At 51.3% G+C, this 23,485-nt stretch overlaps 1 protein-coding gene across 1 annotated transcript; it reads left to right on the forward strand.

Annotated features, from left to right (window-relative positions):
• The first annotated feature begins 504 nt into the window (after window positions 1-504).
• Window positions 505-21,501, forward strand: PGP (phosphoglycolate phosphatase). Its single transcript, XM_033963948.1, has 2 exons — window positions 505-1,239; window positions 19,890-21,501. The coding sequence occupies exons 1-2, from the start codon at window positions 642-644 to the stop codon at window positions 20,213-20,215; spliced, it is 924 nt and encodes a 307-aa protein (XP_033819839.1). The 5' UTR covers window positions 505-641; the 3' UTR covers window positions 20,216-21,501.
• Window positions 21,502-23,485: the final 1,984 nt, after the last annotated feature.

The raw sequence follows: 23,485 nt of genomic DNA on the forward strand, positions 1-23,485 counted from the left end.
GACGGGGAAGGACTTCGTGGAAAGGGGGGTGGATTTGTGAAATGTCCTCCTGGTGGAGGAAATGGAAATGAAAACTCAAGAACAAGTACCCAGAATTGATAAAGGACAAAAAGGGACGTTATGATGGTTATGGATAGGGCAATGGTTCCCAACCCTGTCCTGGAGGACCTCCGGGCCCGACAGCCCTAATGACGATGCATGGCGCAGATTTGCATGCCCGGCACCTCATTATCTGCCTTCATTTATACCAGGGGTGTCAAAGTCCCTCCTCGAGGGCCGGAATCCAGTCGGGTTTTCAGGATTTCCCCAATGAATATGCTTTGAAAGCAGTGCATGCAAATAGATCTCATGCAGATTCATTGGGGAAATCCTGAAAACCCGACTGGAGAGGACCGACTTTGACACCTGTGATTTATACCGATGGGCAATTCAATCAGCCCGTTCTAGGAGGCTGATTCGAGTCCGGTCCTGGATTTTTAGAGCTTAGGAAAAGCCGGAAGGGGGCGGGGCCCTTTCTCCTTCGGGCAGTCGGCAGTTGCTGGCTCAGCCAATCGCGGCTTCTCTCTTTCAGCCAAGGCCACGCGAAGGGCAGCCGGCAGTTGGCGGCGCGCGCCTCGCTGGCAGCTGGGGAGCGCGAGGCCATGGCGGGCGGCCGCTGTCGGCCTCTGGCGGGCCCCGGCGCCGCCGAGCTGCTCGCCTCGGTCGACACGCTGCTCTTCGACTGCGACGGGGTGCTGTGGCGCGGGGAGCAGGCCGTGCCCGGGGCCGCCGAGGCGCTGGCGGCGCTGAGGCGCGCGGGCAAGCGCGTCTTCTTCCTGACCAACAACAGCACCAAGACGCGCGCCATGTACGCGGCCAAGCTGGGCCGCCTGGGGCTGGGCGGCGCCGAGCGCGACGTCTTCGGCTCGGCCTACTGCACGGCGCTCTACCTGCGCCAGGTGGCCCGGCTGCGCGGCAAGGCGTACGTCATCGGCGGCGAGGCCCTGAGCCAGGAGCTGCGCGCGGCCGGCGTGGCCCACCTGGGCCCCGGGCCCGACCCGGTGCGAGGAGGCGGCGCCGGCGACTGGGCGGCCGGCGCCCTCGACCCCGACGTGCGCGCAGTGGTGGTGGGCTTCGACGAGCACTTCAGCTACATGAAGCTGACCAAGGCGCTGGGCTACCTGCGCGACAACGCCTGCCTCTTCCTGGCCACCAACGCCGACACCCGGCTGCCCCTCGAGGGCGGCGCGTTCATCCCAGGTAGGAGAGGGGGAGGGGACGCCAAGGGCAAACAGTAGTGGGGGGGAGGAAGAGGATAGGAAGGGGGGAGGGGGCAGAGGATGACGATAGGAAGGGGAAGCCAAGGGCAAAGAGTAGTGGGGGGGAAGGAAGGGGGGAGGGGACGCCAAGGGCAAACAGTAGTGGGGGGGGGAGAAAGAGGCTAGGAAGGGGGGAGGGGACGCCAAGGGCAAAGAGTAGTGGGGGGGATAGGAAGGGGGGAGGGGACGCCAAGGGCAAACAGTAGTGGGGGGGAGGAAGAGGATAGGGAGGGGGCAGAGGATGACGATAGGAAGGGGAAGCCAAGGGCAAAGAGTAGTGGGGGGGAAGGAAGGGGGGAGGGGACGCCAAGGGCAAACAGTAGTGGGGGGGGAGGAAGAGGCTAGGAAGGGGGGAGGGGACGCCAAGGGCAAACAGTAGTGGGGGGGATAGGAAGGGGGGAGGGGACGCCAAGGGCAAACAGTAGTGGGGGGGAGGAAGAGGATAGGAAGGGGGGAGGAAGAGGATAGGAAGGGGGGAGGGGACACCAAGGGTAAAGAGTAGTGGGGGGCAGAGGATAGGAAGGGGAAGTGGGGACGCCAAGGGCAAAGAGTAGTGGGGGGGGATAGGAAGGGGGGAGGGGACGCCAAGGGCAAACAGTAGTGGGGGGGGAGGAAGAGGATAGGAAGGGGGGAGGGGACGCCAAGGGTAAAGAGTAGTGGGGGGGGGGGCAGAGGATGACTATAGGAAGGGGAAGCCAAGGGCAAAGAGTAGTGGGGGGGCAGAGGAAGATGAAAGGAAGGGGGAGGGGAAGCCAAGGGCAAAAAGTAGTGGGGGGGCAGAGGAAGATGAAAGGAAGGGGGAGGGGAAACCAAGGGCAAAGAGTAGTGGGGGGGGGAGAGGATAGGAAGGGGAAGCGGGGACGCCAAGGGCAAAGAGTAGTGGGGGGATAGGAAGGGGGGAGGGGACGCCAAGGGCAAACAGTAGTGGGGGGGGGAGGAAGATGATAGGAAAGGGGGGAGGGGAAGCCAAGGGCAAAGAGTAGTTGGGGGGGGCAGAGAAAGATGATAGGAAGGGGGGAGTGGACGCCAAGGGCAAAGAGTAGTGTGGGGGGGGAAGAGGATAGGAAGGGGAAGCGGGGACGCCAAGGGCAAAGAGTAGTGGGGGGGGCAGAGGATGACGATAGGAAGGGGAAGCCAAGGGCAAAGAGTAGTGGGGGGCAGAGGAATACGAAAGGAAGGGGGATGAGAAGCCAAGGGCAAAAAGTAGTGGGGGGGCAGAGGAAGATGAAAGGAAGGGGGAGGGGAAACCAAGGGCAAAAAGTAGTGGGGGGGGCAGAGGAAAACGATAGGGGGGAGGGGAAACCAAGGGCAAAGAGTAGTGAGGGAGCAGAGGAAGACAAAAGGGGGGGAAGCCAAGGGCAAAGAGTAGTTGGGGGGGAACAGGAAGATGATAGGAAGGGGGGAAGGTGAGACAAGGGCAAAGTAGTTGGGGGGGGTCAGAGGAAGATGATAGGAAAGGGGGGAGGGGAAGCCAAGGGCAAAGAGTAGTTGGGGGGGCAGAGAAAGATGATAGGAAGGGGGGAAGGGAAGCCAAGGGCAAAGAGTAGTTGGGGGGGGACAGAGGAAGATGATAGGAAGGGGGGAGGGGAAGCCAAGGGGAAAGGATAGTTGGGGGACATAGGAAGATGATAGGAAGGGCCAAAACCAAAGCTAAAAAGGTATAGGCTGCATAGCCTACAATTCTATGTGAATTATAAATTATTCAGCTAATAATTTTATTTTTATATACCGTCATACCAAAAGTTCTAGGCAGTTCACAACAGTTAAGGCAATACAGATAAATACATCAATTAAAATACATCTAAAGAATTGGCGAGATTAAATACTTACAATATAGGTAAAATACAGCAATTTACAAAAGAATAAAAAGGTAGTAAATTGAGAAGGAAGATACATTAAGATATCAGCCTACTCATGCATTTTTTCACTATCGAATGTACCTGGGGCAATGGGGATTAAGTGACTGCGCCCGGGATTGCAAGGAGCACTGCAGGGTTTGAACCCACAACCTCAGGGTGCTGAGGCTATAGCTTCAACCCCTGCACCATACACTCCCAACATTGCTATACTGGGACAGATCAAAGGTCCATTGAGCCCAGTATCCTGTTTCCAGCAGTGGCTAATTCAGCTCCCCAGTACCTGGCAAGATCCCAAGAGAGTAACAGTTTATACTGCTTATTCTAGACATAAGCAGTGGACTTGCCCAAGCCCACCTTAATAATGGCTTATGAACTTTTCCATCTGAGTCCTGCAGAAGGAGTAGGATGTACCCTGATCCAGCAGATAAGGCTAGAACCCATCAGTGTGCGGAGGTTTACCATCTACCAAAAGCAACAGTAGCAGCAGTCAAAATAAGTGTGCCTTTTTCTGCAGAGCTACCTTATGGGTTAATGCCGGATGTTATCCCAGGACAAGCAGGCAGCATATTCTCACATGTGGGTGACGTCATCCACGGAGTCCCGACGCGGACAGCTTTTCAAGCAAACTTGAAAGAAAGTTCAAGCTTGCTGTGCTGCACCACGCATGTGCATGCCTTCCCGCTCCACTAGAGGGCGCATCAGTTCTAAAGTTTCCACGGAGCCAGAAGCCCTGTTTTTGTCTCTCCGTGTTACTTGCCTTCTAGCACCGCGGCTTTGTTATTTTATTCAAAGTCGCTGTGCGCTTTCGTGTTTCTTTTCATTTTGTGTTGATTTCTAAAAAAAAAAAAGTTTCTGTGTTTCTTCGTACTCAGCTCCTGGTTTGCCGTGGCCTTGTTCGGTCGCGGCCGTTGTTATTCATGCCCCGGCTCTTGTCCGGGTTTAAAAAGTGCACCCGTTGTGATCGCCTCTTGTCGATCACCGACCCCCATCGGTGGTGCATCCTTTGCCTGGGGGTTGATTACCCCACCGATTCGTGCCCTAGGTGTGCGACTTTCCAGGCCTGGGCTCTCTGCCGTCGCCGCGCTCGTATGGCGGATTTGTTTATGGTGGAGCCGTCGGTAGGCCATGCCTCGACGTCGGCCTCGGCTTCAGCCCCGGCTTTGACCTCGGCCCCGCCCCGGCGGCCTCGAAACCCTCGTCTTCGGGCTTGAAGTCTTCACAGGGTAAGTCCCCACTTCTCTCCTCAGGTGCCACTCTGGTGAAGAAGCCATCTTCGGGAACCTCGGCGGGGCATGGTGGGACACCTTCTGCCCCGTTCCGGTCCTCCAAGTCGGGGCCTGTATCCACTCCTAGGGACTACTCGGTACCGAGGTCGCCTTCTGTGGAGTGTACCACTGCCCCCGATATGCCATCCATGATAGCGGTCCCGGTCTTTCAGGACATGCTCCGGGTGTTAATTTCTTCGGAGCTGTCCTCGGCTTTGGCCCACTTGCAGCCTCCCTCGACCTCGGACCAGCCTGAGCAGGGCGTTGGGGCGTCTTGGGGCAAGATGCGCCGGACCCGGCGGCTCTCATCCTCGGAGTCTTTGCTCGGGGCCTCGAGGGGTTCTTTGCCCTTGGGCCTGCCTCGATCAAAGCGCCGCTCTAAGCGTACTTTGTCCCCGCTTCGTCAGGGTGCTAAGCGCTCTCGGGGTTCCCCTCCGAGGCGGGGTCAATCCCCGCCGGCCTGGGCCGTCGGGGCACTCCGGGTCTCTGATCTTTCTCTTACCTGCAGTTGCTTCGGTCTCCTCCTCGGAAGGGTTCGCTCCGAGGCTCTCGGGACCCCTTTCCGAGGCGTCGGAGGAGTTCGGTGTCCCGTACCCCGAGGGGTTCCTCGGGACCTCGGCGGTCCTCGACCCCGGCGCACTCTTGGGGGTCGGGTCGTGGTGCTGGTCGCAAGCCCCAGTATTCCCGCGAGCCTTGCCCTCGTTTTCGGCGGCTCGCTGTTCTCGCCTACCCCGGAGGATGATCGGCCCGGGGCGCGGCCTTCCTCATTTTCGAGGTTTGTCTTAGATATGGGGCAGGCATTGGATTTGGACCTTAAATCTGGTTCCAAATATACGAAGGAGTTCCTGGCGGAGATGGATTTTCCTTCCCCCGCCCAGGGAATCTCCCCGCCTCCCCTTAAATCCGGTGCTCCACCATGCCTTTTTGAGGAATCTTGAAACCCCGTACGCGGTTACGGCAGTTCCCTCTAAAATGGAGTCCAAGTACCGTACCGTGCCCTTTCCGGGATTTGAGCGGGCCCAGTTATCCCACCAGTTGTTGCTGGTGGAGTCCTCGCTCAAAAAATCTCACCCTTCCAGGGTTTCTGCGGCAGTCCCGCCGGGGCGAGAGGGCCGTACGCTTGATAAGTTTGTACCAGAGACTGTACCAGAACTCAATGATGGCAAATCGGGTTCTGAATTATTCCTTCACTTATACGTCCTACCTCCGACAGTTGGTGAAGTCTTTGCCGGCCTTCCATGGGGTCTTGCCGGACTCGCATCGGGACGACTTTGGACGACTGATCGAGTCCCTCTTTTAGCTCCGTCTTTAGCTGTTCCATGCTATGCATGACGCCTTCGAGCTCACCTCCAGGGTATCCGCGTTCGCTGTAGCTATGTGCCGGCTGGCGTGGCTCAGGATCGTGGATATGGATCCTAATCTTCAGGATCGCCTCGCTAATCTACCCTGTGTGGGTTCCAAGCTCTTCGACGACTCTATCGAAGCGGCCATGAAGCGCCTCTCGGAGCACGAAAGATCTTTCGCTTCCCTGGTACGTCCTAAGGCAAAGCCCGCCGTTCCTAAGACCTACCGGGCTCCGCCTCGGCGCTACCTTCACAAGACTATTCCGGCCTTCTCGAGACTGCCTCCTCGAAGGCCGCCTCGGCAGTCCCGGGCGCAGCAGAAACCACAGACGCAGGCGGCGTCTAAGCCCGTTCCATCTTTTTGATGGTCTGAGCGGTTGGGGGCGGGCCCCCTCTGCACTGTCGTCGACCCCGCTTCCCATCGGGGGTCGTGTCCGAGGGTTACTCCCTCAACTTCCGGGAGGTTCCCCCCCGACTGTCCGCCAGGCGCGTGTCCTTCCAACCAGTCACAGCTGCTGCTCCTGTTGTCGGAGGCCGGGGTTCTCTTGCGCCTCCATGCGGTGGAGCATGTCCCTGCTCGTCAGCGGGGCCGGGGGTTCTATTCCTGATACTTCTTGGTTTCTAAGAAGACCGGGGACCTTTGTCCCATCTTGGACCTCCGGCGGTTCAACAAGTACCTTGTCCGGGAGAGGTTCCGAATGCTCTCCCTTCCGGTTCTGTACCTGCTGCTCGACGGCGGAGATTGGATGTGCTCCCTCGACCTGAAGGAGGCTTACACCCATGTTCCGGTGCATCCTGCCTTTGGCAAGTTCCTACGCTTTCAGGTAGGGGAGTTGCACCTCCAATATCGGGTCCTCCCCTTTGGACTGGCTTCGTCCCCTCGAGTCTTCACGAAGTGCCTAGTGGTTGTCGCGGCGGCCCTGAGATCCCGGGGCTTTCAGGTCTTCCCTTACCTCGACGACTGGTTGATAAAGGCACCGTCGAGGGAGGGGGTTATTGCAGCGACCCGACAGACTATTACTTATCTTCAGGGTCTGAGGTTCAAGGTGAACTTTCCCAAGTCCCAGTTGTGCCCCTCGCAGTCTCTGCAGTTCATTGGAGCCGTGCTGGACACGGTTCAACTTTGCTCGTTCCTGCCCTGGCCCCGTCGGGAGGCCCTAGTCAGATTGTGCGAGCAGCTTTCCCTGCGGTCCTGGGTCTCGGCCAAGCAGATGATGGTTCTCTTGGGTCACATGGCCTCCACCGTTCATGTCACGCCGTTCGCCCGGTTGCACCTTCGAGTTCCTCAGTGGACCTTGGCGTCCCAATGGCGGCAGGATCAGGACCCGGTTTCCCGTCTCATTGCCGTGACTCCTTCTTTGAGACGCTCGCTCCGTTGATGGACCGTCTCTTCCAATCTTTCCAGGGATCGTGGGATACTGAGAGAGGTGCTGGGATGTAACACAGGTATAGAAAGCTAACCAGGTAATAAGTATAGATACCCAACCAGGTCGTGCATGTGCAAGACCGGAAGGTTAGGACTTTGATGGGAAGATAGGACTCAATGGGAAACCAAGGTGGCAAGGGGGCCCCTTCTGGGATTCAGACAGGTCGTGACCTGTTTGGGCCGCTGCGGGAGCGGACTGCTGGGCGGGATGGACCTATGGTCTGACCCGGCGGAGGCACTGCTTATGTTCTTATGTTTGCTCTTTCTCGCTCCTCCACATCACAAGGTCCTGACCACGGACTCCTCGGAGTATGCGTGGGAGGCGCACCTCGATGGTCTTCGGACCCAGGGACTTTGCCGGCGTCGGATTACCTTTGCCACATCAATCTGCTGGAGCTTCGAGCCATTTATTTGCCAGTGGTGGCTTTTTGTCATCTGCTTCGAGACAAGGTGGTCCTCGTGCGCACGGACAATCAGGTGGCAATGTATTATCCCAGGACAAGCAGGCAGCATATTCTCACATGTGGGTGACGTCATCTAAGGAGCCCCAGCGCGGACAGCTTTTCAAGCAAACTTGATTGAAGTTTCAAGTTTGCTATGCTGCACCACGCATGTGCATGCCTTCTTGCCCACTAGAGGGCGCATCCCCACCTCGTGGTCCTCAGTTCTGTTTTTTCCGCGGAGCCAGAAGCCCTGTTCATTTTGTGCTCCGTGCATTTTGGCCTTCTGTCGCCGCGACTGATTGTTTTCTCTCGGTCGCTGTGTTTTCTTTGTTATTTTCTTTGTCGCGTGTACGTGCTTGTAAAAAAAAAAAATAAAATAGTTATTTCGTTCGTCTCCGGGGGCTCCCGGAAGCCGCGGCCACGGGACCTCGTTCGTTCCCAGCCGGTTCTTTGCTTCATGTCCCGCCCTTTGACGGGCTTTAAAAAATGCACCCGGTGTGATCGGTTACTTTCTATTACCGATCCCCACAGGTGGTGCTTGCTTTGTCTGGGCGCCGAGCATCCGACTGACTCTTGTACTCGGTGCTCTACTTTTCAGCCGAGAGCTCTCCGCCACTGTCGCGCCCGAATGGCGGAGCTCTTTGCTGTGAACCCCGCGGCGGGGAAGGCCTCGGCCCCGGCCTTGACCTCGGCCTCGACTTCCTCGACCTCGCCGCGACAGCCTTCCTCGTCGAAGCCTGCGTCCTCGACCCCGAAGTCAACGGTGGGTAAGTCCTCACTTCCGTCTTCTGTTCCAGGGTCATCGAAGAAGCCATCCTCGGGCTCCTCGATGGGGGCGGGTGGGTCGTCCTCGGCCCCACCCCGAGCGTCGAAGGCGGGTGCCCCGTGGGAATACTCGAGACCGAGGTCGCCCTCGAGGGAGCACCCACCAGCCCCGGACTTACCGTCCATGCTGGCCGTCCCTGTTTTTCAGGACTTGCTCCGAGTGCTGATTGCCTCGGAGCTGTCCGGCGCCCTCGCGCATCTGCAGCCGGCTTCCGCCTCGACTCCCTCGGCCTCGACCCTCGGGGTGGTCCCGACCTCGAACCCGTCCTTGCCCTCAACCTCGGTATTAGACCAGCCTGAGCGGAGTGTGCGGCCTCGGGACAAGGTGCGTAGGGTTCGGCGGATTTCTTCCACCTCTTCCTCGTCGAGGTCCTCCCGGGGCTCGTTGGCCTCGGGCGAAGCGTCGGGCGAGAAAGCCCAAACGCCATCGGGGCTCTCCTCAACGACGCGGTCGCTCCTCGCCGACCCGGACGGAGACCCTGCGCGTCTCGGAGCTCCGCCTCGATAATCCGAGGCTTTTCCGTTCCTCTGAAGGGGGGTTTTCGAGGGACACCTCGCCAAAGGAGAGGGAGCTTGCCTCGGTGCCTCGTACCCCGGGGACTTCCCAGAGGGGGGCATCGGAGGTCTCCGACCCCATCGAAGTCGTTTGGTGCGGCTTCCTGTAGCTCGGAGTCTGGCACTGGTCGACCCCAGTATTCCCGTGAGGCTTCCCCATCCTTTTTGGCGGCGCGGGCCTCCCGTTCTTCCCCACCTTCGAGGCCCTCGTCCTTTTCAAAATTTGTTCTGGACATGGGAAGGGCATTGGATCTCGATCTTTTGTCGGGATCCCAATATACTAAGGAATTTTTGAAGGAGCAAGATCTGCCATCTCCTCCGCGAGAGTCTCCGCGTCTGCCTTTGAACAAGGTGCTTCACCAGGCGTTTCTGAGGAACTTGGACTCCCCTCTGACCGTCATGGCGGTTCCTTCAAAAATGTAGTCGAAGTACCGTACAGTCCCTTGTAAGGGGTTCGAGAAGGCGCAGTTGTCCCACCAATCTTTGTTGGTCGAGTCGGCGTTGAAAAAATCGCAGCCTTCTCGGGTCTCTGCTGCGGTCCCGCCTGGGCGGGAGGGGCGGACCCTGGACAAGTTTGGTCGTCGCCTCTACCACAATTCAATGATGGCAAACAGGGTCCTTAATTATGCCTTCACCTTTTCGTCCTATTTGCGGCACATGGTGAAGGCGATGCCCCGTTATCACGGGGTCATGCCGGATTCCCATAAGAGGGACTTTGGAAAGTTTATGGACTCCTTGTCTCAACTGCGTCTGTATCTTTTCCATGCGATTTACGATGCCTTTGAGTTGTCCTCCCGGGTCTCTGCATTTGCGGTCTCGAGACGGTCCGGGGAGTACATCCGAGAACAGTAGAGGGGCAGTTTTTGAGTCTCCGGGGAGGCAAGCAGATCCACATGAGGAGTCCCCCAGCGGTCGAAGACCTCGTGCAGAACTCGGGAGTTTAGCGACCATTCGTGCGGCTGGAGAAGACGACTGAGTTTGTCGGCCAGACAATTCTTCTCTCCCTGAATGTAAACCGCCCGAAGGAAGATGTTCTGGGAGACCGCCCATTCCCAAAGGCGCAGGGCTTCCCGGCACAGGGACCAAGAGCCCGTCCCCCCCTGCTTGTTCACATAGTACATTGCCACTTGGTTGTCCGTCCGCACGAGGACTACCTGATCGTGCAGCAGGTGGCAGAACGCTCGAGCCGCCAGAAAAATGGCACGAAGCTCCAACACATTGATGTGACAAAGACGGTCCTCCACTGACCATAGACCTTGAGTCCGCAGACCGTTGAGATGAGCCCCCCACGCGTACTCCGAAGAGTCCGTGGTCAGGACCTTGCGATGCGGAGGGACGAGAAAGAGCAAACCCCCGGAAAGATTGGAAGAGTTGGTCCACCAACGGAGCGAGCGTCTCAAGGAAGGAGTCACTGTTACAGGAAAAGAGAGCGGGTCCCGATCCTGACGCCACTGGGAGGCCAAGGTCCACTGAGGAAGCCTCAGGTGCAAGCGGGCGAACGGTGTGACATGCACCGTCGACGCCATATGGCCGAGGAGAACCATAAAACGCTGTGCCGACACCGAAGTCTGCAGCGAAATCTGGGAACTCAGGCGAAGCAGGGCCCCCAACCACGGAGGCGGGAGGAACGCCCGTAGGCGCACCGTGTCCAGCACGGCCCCGATAAACTGAAGGGATTGAGCCGGGCACAACTGAAACTTGGGAAAGTTCACTTCGAACCCCAGACGTTGAAGGAAGATGATAGTCTGTCGGGTCGCTGAGATAACCCCCTCCCTGGAAGAGGCCTTGATCAGCCAATCGTCCAGGTAGGGAAAGACCTGCAGACCCTGAGACCGCAGGGCCGCTGCGACAACTACCATACACTTCATGAAGACTCGAGGGGACGAAGCCAGCCCAAAGGGGAGGACCCGATACTGAAGGTGCAAGTCTCCCACCTGGAATCGAAGAAACTTGCGGAAGGCGGGATGCACCGGAACATGGGTGTAAGCCTCCTTCAGGTCCAGGGAGCACATCCAGTCCCCCGCTTCCAACAGAGGGTATAGGACCGGAAGCGACAGCATACGGAACTTCTCCCGGACCAGGAACTTGTTGAGCTTCCGGAGGTCCAAAATGGGGCGCAAGTCCCCGGTCTTCTTTGGGACCAAAAAATAACGGGAGTAAACCCCCCGTCCCCGTTGTGTGTGGGGCACCGGCTCCACCGCCCGAAGTCTCAACAAGGCCCTGGCTTCCGAGAGGAGAAGAGGAAGCTGGTGTCGACTGGAAGGAGCCGCGTCTGGTGGGCTTTCCGGCAGCGGCGTCAAGAAGTTGAGAGAGTAACCCTTTCTTCTCGACTGGGGAGGGAGGTTCCTTTACGCGTTTCCTCCTTTCCCTCTGATCTTGAGGACGTTGGTTCATCTCAAATCGTCCAGAGCCACTATGATTCTCATTGCGCCTCGTTGGCCTCGTCAACACTGGTTCTCTCTGCTCCTTCAACTCAGTGTCAGGGAGCCTCTGCTTCTGCCTGTGTTTCCCTCTCTGCTGTCTCAGAGTCGGGGTTCGCTGTTGCATCCCAATCTTCAGTCATTGCATCTGACGGCTTGGTTCCTTTCCCCTTGACTTCGGTTTCTGTTTCTCAGTCTGTCAGGGAGGTTTTGGAAGCCTCGCGCAAGGTCTCGACTCGGCTTTGTTATTCCCAGAAGTGGACCAGATTTTCATCCTGGTGTTCCTCGCACCATCTGGATCCGAGTTCGGTTCCGGTGTCTTCGGTTCTGGAATATTTGTTGCATTTGTCCAAATCTGGGCTGAAGACGACTTCCATTCGGGTGCATCTTAGTGCTATTGCTGCTTTCCATCGGCATCTTGAGGGTCGGTCTCTCTCTCTTCATCCTCTGGTGACTCGTTTCATGCGGGGGCTTGTAAATGTTCATCCTCCTCTGAAACCTCCTCCTATAGTTTGGGATCTCAGTGTGGTTTTGGCTCAGTTGATGAAGCCCCCTTTTGAGCCTATTGACAAATCTCATCTTAAGTTTCTCACTTGGAAGGTGATCTTTTTACTTGCGCTCACGTCCGCTCGTCGGATTAGTGAGCTGCAGGCTTTGGTTGCAGACCCACCTTTTACTGTGTTCCATCATGACAAGGTGGTTCTTCGCACCCATCCTAAATTTTTGCCAAAGGTTGTGTCTGATTTCCACCTCAATCAGTCCATTGTTCTTCCGGTGTTCTTTCCGAAGCCCCACTCGCATCCTGGCGAGGTGGCGCTTCACACGCTTGACTGTAAGAGGGCGTTGGCTTTTTATCTTCAACGCACTCAGTCTCATCGGAAGGTTCCTCAATTATTTTTGTCTTTTGACCCTAATCGGTTGGGACGTCTGGTTTCCAAGCGCACCTTGTCCAACTGGTTGGCTGCTTGTATTTCTTTTTGCTACGCTCAGGCTGGTGTCGCGCTGCATGGTCGGGTTACGGGACATAAGGTCCAAGCGATGGCAGCTTCTGTCGCTTTCCTCCGGTCTACTCCAGTGGAGGACATCTGCAAGGCTGCCACTTGGTCTTCGGTTCATACTTTCACCTCCCACTACTGTCTGGATACGTTGTCCAGAAGCGACGGCCGGTTTGGCCAGTCGGTTTTGCGTAATCTGTTTTCCTAAATTGCCATCCTCCCACCTGCCCTTTTTTGGTTGGCTTGGAGGTCACCCACATGTGAGAATATGCTGCCTGCTTGTCCTGGGATAAAGCACAGTTACTTACCGTAACAGGTGTTATCCAGGGACAGCAGGCAGATATTCTCACAACCCGCCCTCCTCCTCCTCTTTGCTGGATATGGAACTGAGGACCACGAGGTGGGGATGCGCCCTCTAGTGGGCAAGAAGGCATGCACATGCGTGGTGCAGCATAGCAAACTTGAAACTTCAATCAAGTTTGCTTGAAAAGCTGTCCGCGCTGGGGCTCCGTAGATGACGTCACCCACATGTGAGAATATCTGCCTGCTGTCCCTGGATAACACCTGTTACGGTAAGTAACTGTGCTTTATGTCAACAAGCAGGGGAGCACGGGGTCCCTGTCTCATTGCAGGGAGGCCCTTCGCCTGTGGGATTGGGTGTTTCGCCACAACATCTTTCTTCGGGCAGCTTACATTCAGGGAGACCGAAATTGTTTGGTGGACAAACTGAGTCGTCTTCTTCAACCGCACGAATGGTCTCTTCATTCTCAGACTTTACGTCGGGTGTTCGAGCACTGGAGGACTCCTCAGATAGATCTGTTTGCTTCCCCCCTGAATCACAAGTTGCCTCTTTTCTGTTTCCGGATATACTCTCCGGATCGTCTCGAGGCGGATGCTTTCCTCCTGGCTTGGGAGGGGAAGTTCCTTTACGCGTTCCTGCCTTTTCCTCTGATTTTGAGAACGCTGGTACATCTCAAGTCGACTCATGCTGATCTGATTCTGATTGCGCCTCGGTGGCCTCGGCAGCCCTGGTTCTCCCTGTTTCTTCAGCTCAGTGACGGGAGCCGCTTCTTCTGCCTGTTTTTCCTTCTCTGCTGTCTCAGAGTCGGGGGTCGCTGTTGCATCCCAATCTGCAGTCTCTTCATCTGACAGCTTGGTTCCTTTCCACCTGATTCCTTCTCTTCAGTTGTCCCAGTCGGTGAGGGATGTTTTGGAGGCCTCTCGTAAGGCCTCTACGAGGCAATGTTATTCCCAGAAGTGGACTAGGTTCACTTCCTGGTGTGCTTTGCATTCTATTCATCCTTCGTCAGCTACCTTGTTTTCCGTTTTGTACTATTTGCTTCATTTGTCCCGTTCTGGCCTTAAGACAAATTCTGTTCGGGTCCATCTTAGTGCGATTGCTGCTTTTCATCAGCAGCTTGATGGCAAACCTATTTCGGTTCATCCTTTGGTTTCTCGCTTTATGAGAGGGCTCTTGAATGTTCATCCTCCTCTCAAGCCTCCTCCAGTGGTTTGGGATCTCAACGTGGTTCTCGCTCAGCTGATGAAGCCACCGTTTGAGCCTCTGGATAAGTCTCACCTGAAGTTTCTTACTTGGAAGGTGATCTTTTTGCTTGCGCTTACTTCTGTCCATAGGATTAGTGAGCTGCAGGCTTTGGTGGCGGATCCGCCTTTTACTGTATTCCATCATGATAAGGTGGTTCTCCGCACTCATCCTAAATTTTTACCCAAAGTGGTATCTGATTTTCATCTCAATCAGTCCATTGTGTTTCCTGTCTTTTTTCCCAAGCCACATTCTCATCCTGGAGAGGTGGCGTTCAATACTCTTGACTGTAAGAGGGCGTTGGCTTTCTATCTTCAACGCACTCAGTCTCATCGGAAGGTTCCTCAATTGTTTTTGTCCTTTGATCCCAATAGATTGGGTCGGCCGGTTTCCAAGCGCACCTTGTCCAATTGGTTGGCGGCTTGTATTTCCTTCTGCTACGCTCAGGCTTGTCTCGCACTGTAGGGTCGGGTCACGGGACATAAGGTCCGAGTGATGGCGGCTTCGGTCGCTTTCCTCAGGTATACGCCTATCGAGGACATCTGCAAGGCTGCCACTTGGTCTTCGGTTCATACCTTTACCTCACACTACTGTCTGGATACTTTGTCCAGGAGCGACGGCCAGTTTGGCCAGTCGGTTTTGCGTAATCTGTTTTCCTAACTTGCCATCCTCCCACCTTCCCTTTTTTGGTTGGCTTGGAGGTCACCCACATGTGAGAATATGCTGCCTGCTTGTCCTGGGATAAAGCACAGTTACTTACCGTAACAGGTGTTATCCAGGGACAGCAGGCAGATATTCTCACAACCCGCCCTCCTCCTCCTCTTTGCTGGATATGGAACTGAGGACCACGAGGTGGGGATGCGCCCTCTAGTGGGCAAGAAGGCATGCACATGCGTGGTGCAGCATAGCAAACTTGAAACTTCAATCAAGTTTGCTTGAAAAGCTGTCCGCGTCGGGGCTCCGTGGATGACGTCATCCACATGTGAGAATATCTGCCTGCTGTCCCTGGATAACACCTGTTACGGTAAGTAACTGTGCTTTACTGGCCAAGCAAAACACAAAGGGCTTGAGTGCAGCTATTAATGGCGACTCCAGGAAGTACTTCTTCACAGAAAGAGTAGTGGATCATTGGAACAGACTCCCACTCCAGGTGATAAAGGCCAGCAGTGTGACGGATTTTAAGAGAAAATGGGATACTCACGTGGGATCTTTAAGGGAGTAAATTCAGGGGAGGGGATACTTGGAATGGGCAGACTTGGTGAGCTATAGCCCTTTTCTGTTGCTTTTTTCTATGTTCTATGAAGGGGTAAAACGCGGATTTCAACCGCACATCCGTAAAAATCTTCATTTATTGACAGCTGAGGTTTCAAACTTCGTGTCTGCAGATCTGTGTTTTAGCCCTCATTCCACCGCTATAACTGTTGTTTCTGACCCCACAGATCTGTGCTAAGTCTTATTAATAATACATTTGATGAAACAATTCAGCTAAGGGAGGTTTGCATTTTACCCCAGAACTGCAGCAGGAAAATGTATTTTTGCTTTGTTCGGTCTTGAGCCCAGATGAACAGGGCCCAAGACAGCTGCCCTATTCTAGGCTACCACCTTAGCTTGAGAAATAATAGTTTTGCCACTTTTAGTCTTGGTATAGGTTATGGCTCTCAGACAGACCTCCATGACACTTCAGCTCTGATGGACCCTGATGCTTCTCTCTCCCTAGGCCGAGGCTAAAAGTGGCACGGACTTCAGAGCTCCCTTAGCTGAAATTTCCTCAAATTAATTATTATTAATAAGACTGGCAGCACAGATCTGTGGGGTCAGAAACAGCAACAGTTAACAGTGGTGGAATGAAGGGCTAAAACTAAGCCCCTGCCCCACTAGCTTTCCTATTGGTGCCTGAGCAGTGCTCAGGCACTAAGAGGAAAGGTGACAAAATTGTCACAGAAGTCGGCATCAGCTGACCCCCAACTTCCAATCTAAACAGGCCCCTGGTGTTTAGTACACCCTTACACACCTATCCTTACCCCTTCTGCCGCAACTATATATAAAACTCACTTTTTCTGAGGTTTAGTAGGTCACTCATTCCTGCCTGTGGTAGACATCTAGAAAAATGGCAACACCCAATCCACTCCTGTGAATCCTGGGATGTGCCAGGTAGGGCCTGTGTGCCATTTAAGGGCTTTTTTCTCTTGTTTTGTAATTGTACATCATAAAGCAGAAGAAGGATAAGACTGGATAGGAAAGAAGGTGAAGAGACTTTGACAACAACATTGCCTTGGAAGCAAAAAAATACATACTTTTTTTTAGTACAGTAAAATCTTAGTTTGTGAGCATAATTTGTTCTGGAAACATGCTTGTAAGCCAAAACACTATCTCAAAGCAAATTTCCCCATAAGAAATAATGGGAACTCGCACGATTTGTTCCACTACCCAAAAAATTTAATACAAAATAGTGTACTGTACAGAACAGTCACTACACACCTGTAGCATCAGAGAGAGAACAAATGATTACAGCACTGGGCGCCGTACATGAAGAAGGACACGATACTACTCAAAAGGGTCCAGAGAAGAGCAACTAAGATGGTTAAGGGGTTGGAGGAGCTGCCGTACAGCGACATATTAGAGAAACTGGGCCTCTTCTCCCTCGAACAGAGGAGATTGAGAGGGGACATAATCGAAACATTCAAGGTACTGAAGGGAATAGACTTAATAGATAAGGACAGGTTGTTCACCCTCTCCAAGGTAGGGAGAACGAGAGGGCACTCTCTAAAGTTGAAAGGGGATAGATTCCGTACAAACATAAGGAAGTTCTTCTTCACCCAGAGAGTGGTGGAAAACTGGAATGCTCTCCCGGAGGCTGTCGTAGGGGAAAACACCCTCCAGGGATTCAAGACAGTTAGACAAGTTCCTGCTGAACAAGAACATGCGCTAGTCTCGGGGCACTGGTCTTTGACCAATAGGGCCGCCGCGGGGGCGGACTGCTGGACATGCTAGACCACTGGTCTGACCCAGCAGCGGCATCTCATGTTCTTATGACTAAGTTGTGATGATGTGACACGCGTATACTGTACGCGCTTGTATTGCAAGACCTCTCTCATTTAGAACAGTCACTACACTCCTGCAGCGTCAAGAGAGAAGAACCTCCATAGTTAATGGCAATGCCCCTTAATCCACTTATATTGGACTTGCTGTGCTGCTTTGTTTTCTGATATGCTGCAAATTGTTGTACCCTGTGATGCTAAACTTTTTCTTTTACAGTGGCGACCTCCAGGAATGGAAGAGTCACTGATAAAGTATTATGTGTTTGTATCGGGGTTGCCTGAAGGGGGGTTGCAAGGGTATGGTCTTCTTCCACCATGCCTACATTGTCAAGGACTGTCCAGGGTATCTGGCATGCTTATTATCTGAGTCAGCTGCCCACCATACATCAAAATCAACTGGTGACCTACAAGAAATGGCAGCCGTTTGAATCTTGATATCAACAGTGTACAACTTCAGGACTCTCTTGGACTTTCTTTTAGTCACTAGTGGAATTCGTACTCTTTTCCTTTATTATCTTTGCCTTTGCACTTCTTTCTCATTGATAGGTTGTACCCCTGTATTAGTGGGTAGATACATGCAGACTCCCTGTTTTGAGTTTGTTTATATTTTGTTGATATTACTGAAAAACCTTTAATAAAGATTATAATAAAAAAGAACCCTCTGCTCAGTTGTGATGACATGATGCGCGTATACTACATGCACTCGTATTTGCAAGACCTCACTCATTTATTGAGTTAAAATTTAATAAAATTTTTTATTTTATTTATTTTATTTTATTTCTTATATACCGCTATACCGTGAGGTTCAAAACATTTTGCAAACCACTTGCACACCAAGTTACTCGCAATCCAAGGTTTTACTGTATATTAGAATTAAGAAGTGAGATCACTAGATGAACAAGGGGTATAAGGCCATAGGATTTCTTAATTGCAATTATCCAGTAAAGGTTCAAGGTGATTTGCAAGACAAGAGGCCCATGCAGCATCATGGGGAAAAGGTTACATTATGTTGGGGAAAGTTACATCACATTATAGAAGGTTACATTGTTGCAAGAGGGGAAGTAGTTGCATCAGGTTGTGGAGAACGGTTACATTGTCATGGAGAGAGGGCAGAGTTACTTTGCTGAAAGGCATTTATCAAATAGATATGTTTTCAGTCTTTTCCTGGAGTTCTTCAAAGAATCTATCCCCCTTCAACATTTCTCATTTTATTTTATTGTAAATCTATGGTTTGAGTAAGAGAAGTGGTATCTCAATATGGTGTATAAATCCAAAATGGCTGCAGGCCAGCTGTACTAACATAAGGGAGCAAACATCAATCGGAACCAACATCTGAAAAATCCCAAGGAGTAGATCCATGCTGGGAGAAGCAGTGGTTCTTATTCTGCCTGATTATGACTTATGGACCAATCCAGAAATTTGGCCAAACATCTCTTAAACCCAGCTGTATTACCTGCCTTCCTCTGGCAACAAATTGATGTATGGAGTGAGAACTTTCTGAAATTTGTTACATGTATGCTTTTTATCACAAAACTGGGGGACACCCAGGAAAGTAAAATGATAAAGATCTGTTTCCTATCGCCCTGCTTCTGATTTATAGAACTCTTTATCATGTCACCTCTCAGCTGTATTTTTCCTTACATGAAAAGTCCTCTGCAGACAGGGAAATCATTTGTGTACCTGGCTGTAGCCTGCCCTGTACTCAAATTTGGGAAAAGGTAACTTGTAACATTTAAAAGCCACATTGATTATTCTGTAGTGTAAAGATTCCAGTAATCAATGAAAAATAATAATAGTTTTATTTATATCCTGTCATACCTATTCAGTTCAAGATGGTATACAGTAAAGTAGAAATACAGTATGGATACCGCAGGTATCGTGGCAAATGAAGATTACAGCATGGGTTTGGGGGGGGAGGGAGGGGGTGCATGTTGAGAATATAGATGGGTTTCAAAGGATCAGATAAACTGAATTGGAAGTAACAAAGTTAAGATCTGCTCTCAGGGTCTTCACTGTGTCTACACATGAGATTGTTGTTTATTGGATCACCAATATATGCAAATATATGTCCAGTACATTTGAGGATACAGTATTCTGAAAACATGACTAGCTGTACAGGCAATGAGATAGGGGTGGAAGCCCTGCTTTACTTTAATCTAGCTTGAAAGATTTAAGAGGTTGCTTAGTTATCTCATCTTAATATCATACAGTATTAACAAAATATCAAATTAAGGTGGTTAATCAGTTAACAACATGTAAAGTCAAAGATTAAACCACCTTATTCATCCAAATGATCTCTGAAGGGTGAGAATGTCTTGTTTCCTTTATAGATCCATTTAGTTTGCCTCCTGCTTGTTATTAAGTCTGTTGTATGTTACATTCTTTGCATGCCTAAGGTTAGAATCGCATTCTCCTGTTGTTACTCTGAACTGGTGCACCTCAGCATTATAAGTTTCAAGTTTTATTATTTTTAATATACCGACCATTGACAAGTATCTAGCCGGTTTACAATGCTAAGATAAATTAAAGAATTAAAATAATACTTCTAGAGGGGGAAGAGTGAACATTAAAGACATTTTCCAAAGACAAACATAAAAGTGGGGTTAGAAGGAGAAAATGGGGGGGGGGGGGTAAATAATTACATTGTTAAAATAATAATAAAAAAATAAGTTAAAAAGAAGAGGAAGGGAGAAGGGATGTAACATTAGGAATTGGATCGCTTCTTAAAAGCGGTTGGCAGACTTTTGGGAATGAGAAATTTAGAAGCTGTGGAATGCATCTTGAAATAAGTACGTTTTTAGTTTAGTCTTGAATTTATCAAGAAGATTTTCATGGCGGAGTGGAATGAGATTAATATATGTCTTGTTTCTGTCCCACAGGCACTGGCTGTCTAGTGAAAGCAGTAGAGACTGCCGCTCATCGCCAGGCACAGATCATCGGCAAGCCAAGTCGATTTCTCTATGACTGTGTAGCTGCCGAGAATGATGTAGATCCTTCTCGTGCTGTAATGGTGGGTGACCGACTAGACACGGACATTCTGATGGGCTTCAACTGTGGCCTGAAAACCATCCTGACCCTCACTGGCTTCTCTACCTTGGAGGAGGCAAAGTCCTACCAGGACAGTGATTGTCCTACAAAGCGAAGCATGGTCCCTGATTACTATGTGCATAGCATTGCTGATCTTCTTCCTGCCCTGCAGGCTTAGACTTGCTTAGTCTCCTTCTGTCAGGATCCTCTTATTCCTGCTGGAAAGCCATATGTGCATTATCATTTTCAAACAGCTCAAGGTTCAAGTGTTGATTCTGCTGTGTGTTATGTCCTTTTACACAGCCATAGAAAAGATCTGTGCCTGGTGCTTGCTTAATGTGCTGAAAATAGTGAACTTGGCTTGATTTATAGGAACAATATAAATCTTTTGTATTAATGGAGAACAGGGTGACACTTATGGTGAACTCAAATAATTTTATTGTACAGTTAAGGACTCCAAAGTGAACCTGCTGTTTTACTAGAATACAGATTTACATGTTTTGCAGATGATCGGACAAGGATGCACTGTGTGAGCACTTGGTAATTTACTATAAGATCTGTTTTGAATAATAGCTTTCTGGGGCATTGAACAGACACTGCTGAAACTTATTGCCTCAAGGACATTACATCTTGGTGCACTTGTGTAAGTGCAGAATTGCTCAGGACACATTGAATTCTGTACACACAGAGGAGGAAGTGAGCTGCTGCACAGCAGGTCAGTTCCTTCTCGTGTGCTGGCTTAGATTTGCCTATTTATGTGAACTATCTGGCACATGCAGGAGTAAGAATCTGAGTCCTTGAAGCAGTGGTCGTTCGGGACTTGCTCAAAGAGTTGGGGGTAGAAGCAGGCTACAGATCCTGGCTTCCTTGCCTCTACCTTTTCTTTCCAGAATAAGCATTTGCTAGCAGAATTAAACAAGTGTCTTTCACTGATGACAGGGAAGCAAGAACGTCAAGCACTGTGTGAGAAACTCAGTGCCTCATAGGAATGTATTTAACAGGGTGCTCTTATGAGCTGCACCCCAGTACTCTTGGTCTTGCCTTCACTAGTTTAGCTCAGGCTGTCTACAATTTGGAATTTTGCCAAACACTTATGACCTAGATTGGCTGCTGGGCTATTCTTCCCATTTCCCCCCTTCTCCCAGTTGTTCTCCCTATAAGCTCCTCTGCTGATGGGAGATTGTTCTTTATTTTCTACTTAGCTGGATGTGTCCCAAGCCAACTATGTTAGGAGACCTACAACTGTTTTAATGTCGGTTGACCTTGCCTCCTTGGGAGCCTGGTGTAGTTGAATCTCCAGTCTGTGAAAATTGTTTTTTCTCTTAACCTCTCCAGTTCTCTTGCATACATATTGTTTCCAACATATGCCTAGTACTTAATATATAATTACACTTCCCCCCTCCCCATTCGCGGTTTCCTTACTCGCGATTTCACATAATTGCAATTTTGGGGGGGGGGGGGAGGAGGGAAAAAGAAACCCCATATTTTTGTCTTCCCCCCGGCATCCTGGCCTTACCTGGTGGTCTAGCTGGTTTTTGGGGCAGGAGTGATCTTCCTATGCTCCTGCCCTGTGCAGATAGCCATTAGGAAATGGCTGTGGGGAGTTCCTGTAGTCTCTCGAGAGACTACACGAACTCCCCACAGCCATTTCCTAATGGCTATCTGCACAGGGCAGGAGTGTAGGAAGATCGCTCCTGCCCCGAAAACCAGCTAGACCACCAGGTAAGGCCGGGATTCCAGGGGAAGGCGGAAGGGAGGCGGGGGTGGGTCAGAGCCGGATATTCGCGGTCCGGCACTGCCCCTATCCCCCGTGAATAACAAGAGAGAAGTGTATAACAAACTTGTGTTGCACATCCCTTTTATTCAGGAAGGAAAGCATCAAAGTGTACAGATGTTCCACAGGACAGAAGGGATGTTACAGGAAGCTCCCTGGTCTGTTGCAATGGAAGACCCCACCCCACCCCTCCCCCCCTTCTGCACTGGGGTTCTATCTAACAAAATTAGTGGGATTTCTAAGATTACTTTTCCCTCCAATTTAAAAATTCATTTTATTTGAGGAAGAATCTGTCCCACGTAACAACTACTGAATCTGTAGCAATAATTCTGGCAATACATTAATTACACCTTTCTTCCAGAATATTTCATAGGTGTCTTCTAAATGACACCTATGAAATAATTAATGTGTTGACACTATATGTAGATCCACATCTCCTGCCCTGCTCTTCCTGGAGGCAGAAGAAAGCACCTAGCCTGCTCTTAGTGAAATGTCAGCAGCGCTCCAGCAAGCTACCTCAGTCTTTTAGAGTAGACTAATGTAGAATTGCTTTAAAAGGGCATTAAAAATATGCAAACCTCTGAGCAGTATTAAATTCTAACAACAAGGTTAGCTTTAAAATAAATTACTGTATCTCTTGTAAGAGCGAGTAAGAAGCCTTGTATTGTAGTATTTTCTTGGCTTGTGGTGAGAGCATTAAACACATAAGCAGTACTTGGTAAAAGCTGGTTTTACAGTTTAAGAACAAAGGGAATGCTCAGAAGCAGGTATTCCTTTACACGGATATTTTTTCTAGTAAACCTGCAGCCCATGCGTGGCCTGGTGCCTGGAAAGAAGAAAGTAACTGCATTTTCCTTGTGATGTGTCTGGTGTTCTCCGCTGTCGCCTTTCACTACAGTTTGATAGGTTCTACAGCTGTGTAGAGGAAGTGGTCCCATTCTCTGCTTACTGTTCAATACTTGCAGGGAAGGTGGTGGTGTGATCTGTAGAGGTTTAAACACAAATACTCTGATACTGTAAAATGGTAGCTGTGTGGCAGCCTGTTTGTAGGAATAAGCAGTGTTAAAGGAGTAATACCATAGTTTGTGAATATCTCATTACATATATTTTGATACTAATATTATTTTGCTGCAGAGCTTATGCTGGAATGTATAATAAATCCATAATGTACACCTGTTTGAGGAGGATCTTCAGTATATGCCTAACAGTTCGACTTCTATTGTACAGGACAATTTCAATGCTAACAGGGCAAGACAGATTTCTTAGAATCTGAATGTTAGCAAATTTGGAGCTCTCACAGGAGCCTGTTCCTGCTGGCATTTAACTGCAGAGAGGCAGAGCACAGGTGCTCACTTGGAGCAACTGAAGAAACCGTGCCCAGTTTGTGAAGACTCCCACTTGCTTCAGAGAGAGTGGAGACACACACAAGATCTCCCCCTAGTTCTGAGGATGTTTGTGGAGCTGGGGCTCCATTCTCCTGGCAAAAGGGACTGGAAGATAAAAGCCCCCATGACCGATGCAAGGATATCTGTTTCCCTTGGTGAACTTCACCTCTGCTGCCTTCTCCAGCTCCTAGTTCAAGGTTACTTCTTCGCCGGACCTCCACAACCCCTCCACAGACCGGGAGCAGAGCAAGACTCGATCTGGGCATGGGAGCGAACTCCGCCCCTCCCC

This window comes from Geotrypetes seraphini, chromosome 11, assembly GCF_902459505.1.
Source record: "Geotrypetes seraphini chromosome 11, aGeoSer1.1, whole genome shotgun sequence".
Classification (NCBI taxonomy): domain Eukaryota; kingdom Metazoa; phylum Chordata; class Amphibia; order Gymnophiona; family Dermophiidae; genus Geotrypetes; species Geotrypetes seraphini.